This window comes from Mytilus californianus, unplaced genomic scaffold (assembly GCF_021869535.1).
Source record: "Mytilus californianus isolate M0D057914Y unplaced genomic scaffold, xbMytCali1.0.p SCAF_12, whole genome shotgun sequence".
NCBI classification, from domain to species: domain Eukaryota; kingdom Metazoa; phylum Mollusca; class Bivalvia; order Mytilida; family Mytilidae; genus Mytilus; species Mytilus californianus.
Window position 1 is genome coordinate 43,495,286 of NW_026262604.1, and position 6,918 is coordinate 43,502,203.

Sequence of the window (6,918 nt, forward strand, 5' to 3'; positions counted from 1 at the left end):
CGTTTCATAAGCGGTAATCTCTCCAAAACGATAGAAGGGATTTAAATTAAAGGTCCTGGAATTCTTACCGAGTTTTTTTCTCCTTTCTCTCCGCTTCGTTGGTATCCAATTTCTGGTGGCGATGATACACATTGATCCTAAAGTTAGTGAAAGCTAACATTTCACAAGAATTGTTTACAGCAGATTTGATTTATTGCGGTTTGACGGATGTATTTTCAAAGTTTCGAAAGGCCCTTATAACGCTAGTTTGGTCTAATTAAACAAATGTGACCCCTTAGAAGTGGCGCATAATCAATATTGTCAACCCTGAGCATTTATTTCACGTCGGACTAAGCCCTCAGAGAAACAATAATTTGCGATTGACAATTCTGGACATTCACCCTTTCTACACTGCAGTTATGCACCTGTATGTTTTTTAAGTCAACACTTCAATACTATATGTATAAATATATATATGCACATTTATTACATCAGGATTTATTTTAACAAAATAATGTTTAGATTAAACCCAGATGTAAGTGAACATTGAATCGGTGCTGTCTAATTACTTGATATAATTTTCAACCCGATTCACAACACTTTAACATAAAACAATATAAAGGCAATTATTCGTTATCCACACTTAAGAGTTATGTATGAAGATTTAAGGAAAAGGACATTGACTGGTTAATATATATACATTTATTAACTGTAATTAACTTAAATATTTAATATTTTGTTTTGTTCGGCCTTTGATAGCTTAATATACAACATGGGTTTTACTAATGAGTTAAATGTCACGCTGTTACTTATAGTTGTTCACATTTCAGACCTCAGGTAGATTGTTGTTGACTTACTGGAAATCGTACCATGTTTTCCTGTTTTAATAATGTTATGTACCTGTTTGATTCATTGAATGTTCATTTATAGCACTAACTATATCACTATGATATCTTTCAGATGCAATTATTACAGATGACCGACCATATTTGTCACACTTATTGTAATCTACTCCCATGCATAACAACATCCTTACTATTTCTGTAAAACCATATCTACAAGCAAACATTAGAGGTGACCAACCATTTATTTCACATATATTATAATTTGCTCCTATATCTAATAACATCCTCACTATTTCTGTATGTCCCTCACTACAAGCACACATATAAGAGGTGACCAACCATCATTTTTACATTTAGCATAATCTGCTCCTATGTCTAACAACATTCTTATATTTCTGTATGTCCCTGAACACAAGCACACATTACAGGTGACCAACCATCATTTTCACATATATTATAATCTGCTGCTTTGTCTAACAACATCCGTACTATTTCTGTATATTCCTTTCTACAAGCACACATAACAGGTGACCAACCATCATTTTCACATTTATTAAAGTCTGCTCCTATGTCTAACAACATTCTTACTATTTCTGTATGTCCCTCACTACAAGCAAACCTAACTGGTGACCAGCCATCATTTTCACTTTTGTTATAATCTGCTCCTATGTCTAACAACATCCTTACTATTTTTGTATGTCCTTCACTACAAGCAAGCATAACGGGTGACCAACCATCATGTTTGCATTTATTATAATCTGATCCTATGTCTAACAACATCCTTAATATTTCTGTATGATCGTTACTGCAAGCAAACATTACGGGTGACCAACCATTATTTTCACATTTACCATAATCTGCTCCTATGTCTAATAACATATCTACTATTTCTTTGTGTTTCTTTCTACAAGCACACATTATAGGTGACCAACCCTCATTGTTACATTTATCATAATCTGCTCCTATGTCTAACAACATCCTTACGATTTCTGTATGTCCCTCACTACAAGCAAGTATTACAGGTGACCAACCATCATTTCCACATTTATTGAAATATGCTCCAATGTCTAACAACATCCTAACTATTTTTTTATGTCCCTCACTACATGCAAACATTTAAGGTGACCAACCATCATTTTCACATTCATTGTAATCTGCTCCTATGTCTAGCAACATCCGTACTAGTTCTGTATATCCACAACTACAAGAAAACATAACAGGTGACCAACCATCATGTTTACATTTATTATAATCTGCTCCTATGTCTAACAACATACTCACTATGTTTGTATGTCCCTCACTACACGCACATATTACAGGTGACCAACCATCATTACCGCATTTATTATAATCTGCTCCTATGTCTAGCAACATTCTCACTATTTCTGTATGTCCATTACTACAAGCAAGCATTACAGGTGACCAACCATCATTTTCACATTTATCGTAATCTGCTCCTATGTCTAACAACATGCTTACTATTTCTGTATGTCCATATGTACAAGCAACCATTAAAGGTGACCAGCCATCATTTTCACATTTATTATAATTTGCTCCTACATCTAACAATATCCTTACTATTTCTGTATATCCACAACTACAAGAAAACATTACAGGGGACCAACCATCATGTTTACATTTATTATAATCTGCTCCTATGTCTAACAACATCCTCAGTATTTTTGTATGACCCTCACTACACGCACATATTACAGGTGACCAACCATCATTACCGCATTTATTATAATCTGCTCCTATGTCTAGCAACATTTTCACTATTTCTGTATGTCCATTACTACAAGCAAGCATTACAGGTGACCAACCATCATTTGCACATTTATCATAATCTGCTCCTATGTCTAACAACATGCTTACTATTTCTGTATGTCCATGTGTACAAGCAAACATTAAAGGTGACCAGCCATCATTTTCACATTTATTATAATTTGCTCCTACATCTAACAATATCCTTACTATTTCTGTATGTCCCTCAAAAGAAGCCCTCATTACAGGGGACCAACCACTGCTTTCACATTTATTATAATCGGCTCTTATGTCTAACAACATCCTTACTATTTTTGTCGAACACTTACTAACAGCAACATGCAATGGGGTCATCTCATTATTTCTACATTGATTAACATCAACACTATGATTAAAGCACCAAGAAATCATAGGAATATGACCATCAAAACATAACTGTAACAGTACAGTATCATCATAATGTACATCACAGGTGTGTGCTAATTGTCTTTGGTAAGATGTTTCTAGTCCATTCAAATAACTGAGAAGTCTCTGTTTGAACTGAGGTATTTCCATATTCATGTTACAAAACACTTCGATAACCTCACCCTTTGACCAGTCATCAATCATTCTTTGTATGAACCTTTGATGATACTTAGGAGGTACAATTGATATAAACTGATCCGCATTCTCTTGTTTTTGTAACAAAAATCTTTCGTTGATCAAACCACTATGTGCATTCTTTATTAAACAGTTGATTATTTTCTTTCCGAAGTAGTACACTAAGAAGTCAAATATTTTATCATGAATTGTTTTGTATATGTTTTGTTCTTTTTTCAGGAATGTGTGTATTAATGAGTTCAGTTCATCCTGTATTACAAGCCTTGAGGTTCCTCTGTCCAGTTTACATGCCTCAAATGTATTCTCAATGATGGCTCTTGTTTCTTCATTCACCTCCTCTGTTAACGTTTCTTCCATTAAATTGTTGTTAAATATCACACATAAAGCCAAAGCACAGTATTTACTGGGAAATCCTTTTATCTGCAGCATGTCAATCTCCTGTTCATAAACTGAAAAAGGCTTACAAAAGAAATCTCTGATATCAAGTGAAGGATTTTCTCGATACAATTTGCACAAAAGTGGGAAGCAATCATATAAATCATAACAATCTGTAACATCAAGAGCTTTAGTTTTAAGATATATTTCAGCTATTGACTCTTTTTCAACTTTTGTCAAGCACATGCTATCTGATAAAAGGTTACATACACATGATTTGAAAATTGATAAAGATTTGAATTTGTCATCCTGATACACTTGGAATCGACAAGCTGTAATTATCTTAGCAAGGTTTTTTGTAAGAATCTTTGTAATTCGATCAATGAATGGTTCCCAAATTTTTATATCAGTCTGGTTTAAAGAGTAGTTCCCACATAAATCATCTATAACAAACAATGTTTTGTGGTTCGGGTTATAAAACTTGACAATGTCACCTGGGTTTGTCACTAGCAGTACATCGAACCCTTCTGCAGCCATCTGTAATACCACATGTCGGAGTGTGGCCGTCTTACCAACACCGGAACTAGCAGTAATAGTCACACAGCTGTTCTCCTTTATACATGTCAGTACATGTTTGGCAGCTCTGGTTGTTATAAACATCCTGTCATTTTCCTTCCACTCAATAAGGATCTGATTGAATTGTGCTTAAATATAAATTGTTAAATACGCATTACGAACTTTATCTAATTCATTCCCTAGTTCATATAATTTCTTACGGTTTAATTTCCTGGCTAGATATTGGTTTTTGATAAAATAAAAAAAAACAAACAAACAAAATTTGCTAGTTAAACCAGGTTGGACACACAACATTATTAGGTCTATCAGAGACTTTCTATTAAATGAAACCAGTTGTTTTAATAAAGATATACATTTTTTTGAATTTTTGCGTTATTTCAATGATACATGACCGGCATCTATTTATATTCATTTTGTAAATTGTATATGTCTTCAATACAATTAACAAGAGATTCATCATTTGTTTATCGGTGTTGTTTTAGAACTTTGCCTATTTTATCCACACTAATTCCTATTTTTCAGTGTAGTTTTCGTGTTTTCATGTTGTTGGGTTTCTGTTTCTGTTTCGTTAACATGTACAACACATTTTTATATTGCTGTGTTAGATATGTTAAATATTCACGGTAGTAACACGATCAAATTATCATAAACATTCAATTTATTTTTAGGGTTAAATTATGGATACTATTATGTATTATGTATTACGGGATATTGACTTTACATTGATTCAGTTTTAAATATGGGTCAATAAACATGAATAAATTTCAAACAAACAGAGATGTAAAGTCTTACAGTAAATACCTCATAATAACTTCTAAATATCAATGTTTTCATTTACGACTTTTTTTTTACTTTATGTTAACTCTATAAGCACATATATCGCAGACAAGAAGAACAAGACTTCTTATGACAAAAACACATTTCTGACATTTTGTGTAAGTCGTTACAATCACACAATGTTTTTGTACAGATGATAAATGATAATATATTTTCAATTAAAGCCTGTTCCATAAAATACTATGTACCACTTAAACTGTATTTAGAAAAATAATTAGTTTTTACGCCTACCTGTGAGGATACAAAAACATCTGCTTTGGAATTATTAGGTAAATTACTATTAGGTCCATACATATACATGATATACATGATATATATGATATTTTGGAATTAAATGCATAAGGTAAAATCAAAGTAAATGCATTAATGATTGTCATGAAATGTTGTAGTTGATCTTGGTGGCATTTTATTAATATTTCATTAACTTATCTGGAATATCTTAAAACTTACATTTTACTCGTATAATCCACGGGTATCTGTAAATCATGATACTACATTGTACATATCACAAGACAGCTAATGTTTTTTTTAGATTTGAAACGGATACTTGAAGAAGGATTGTAATTCATGCAATGGAGTTGATCACCAGAGGATTTCCTTTAACATTCCAACCTGATCACCAGGTGATTTTCTCTCACATTCAAACTTAATCACCATTCCAACCTTATTACCAAGGATTATCTCGACCACCAGAGGATTATCCCTAACATTCCTACTTGGTCATTAGAGGATTATCCTTAACATTCTAACCTAATCAAAAGATAACTACTTTTAACATTGTAACCTGATCGCCAGAGGATTATCTCTCACATTGCAATCTGATCACCAGAGGATTGTCTTTAACATTTTAACCTGATTACCAGAGAACAACTTTTAAACTTGTAACCTGATCGCCAGAGGATTATCTCTCACATTGCAATCTGATCGCGAGAGGATTATCTTTGACATTTTAACCTTATCATCAGAGAATTACCGTTAACATTGTAACCTGATCACCTGAGATTATCTCTAACATTATAACCTGATCACCAGAGAACTACCGTTAACATTTTTACCTGATGGCCAGAGGATTATCTCTAACATTCTAACCTGATAACATACTAACCTGTCTAAAATTTCAACATAATCACAAGAGGTTTAGCTTTAACATTCAAACCCGATCAACAAAAATATTACCTTAACATCAGAGGATTTCCTCCAACATTCCAACTGATCAATAGATGAATTTAACTGACTTTCTAAATCAACAACTTGACTTCTACATGTTTACCTCTGACATTCCAAGGCACAGTATCTTTTAACTTTTCGACTTCCATTGTAAAATCAGCATTTGCTATTTTTAAACTTTCGACTGATTGTTTTAATTCTTTAATTTCATCATTTGAACGTTTAATGTCTAACATTATTTCTTGGTTTGTCTGATCCAATATCTTTGTTTTCACTTTATCACACTCCTGCTTCATTGGGTGGCCACCTAATCTGCCGATCGCCTGGAAAATTGAGTAGAAGTTGGTTGAGGACAAGTGTAATTGATACATGATTTACCAGTAATTAATTCACATATGATTTGCATATCTTCAAATACTTAAATGGGATTAATCCGTTAGAATTGTCCCCTTGGTTTACATTCGATAGACGATGTTGCCGAAACTACTTTGCTTACCTCTTCATGCGTGGTTCACATGCATGGGATTACTGGGGTTCTTAAAAATGGAAATATTGAAACACTACAAAACTGTTATTCCTGTTATTATTCATCACAAATAGAAAGAATGCAGTAGCGCTTGGAAAAATATATAAAGTCATAATTAGATAAAATTCCTCGAAATTTCATGAATGAACTTGGCGCATTAACATCATTGCAAAACATGACGTCATACTAATAATAAAAAACCTTACGCTTAAGGTAGTTCCGTTACTTGTACGCTTCAATTTGGAAAAA

General features: G+C 33.0%; 2 protein-coding genes across 2 annotated transcripts; both read right to left on the reverse strand.

Annotated features, from left to right (window-relative positions):
- Positions 1-666: 666 nt before the first annotated feature.
- On the reverse strand, positions 667-1,935 carry LOC127721861 (ankyrin repeat domain-containing protein 50-like). Its single transcript, XM_052228670.1, has one exon. The coding sequence runs from the start codon at positions 1,899-1,901 to the stop codon at positions 1,212-1,214; it is 690 nt and encodes a 229-aa protein (XP_052084630.1). The 5' UTR covers positions 1,902-1,935; the 3' UTR covers positions 667-1,211.
- Positions 1,935-6,517, reverse strand: LOC127721857 (ankyrin-3-like). Its single transcript, XM_052228666.1, has 2 exons — positions 6,247-6,517; positions 1,935-4,267 (listed from the first exon to the last, which is right to left on the reverse strand). The coding sequence occupies exons 1-2, from the start codon at positions 6,512-6,514 to the stop codon at positions 1,941-1,943; spliced, it is 2,595 nt and encodes an 864-aa protein (XP_052084626.1). The 5' UTR covers positions 6,515-6,517; the 3' UTR covers positions 1,935-1,940.
- Positions 6,518-6,918: the final 401 nt, after the last annotated feature.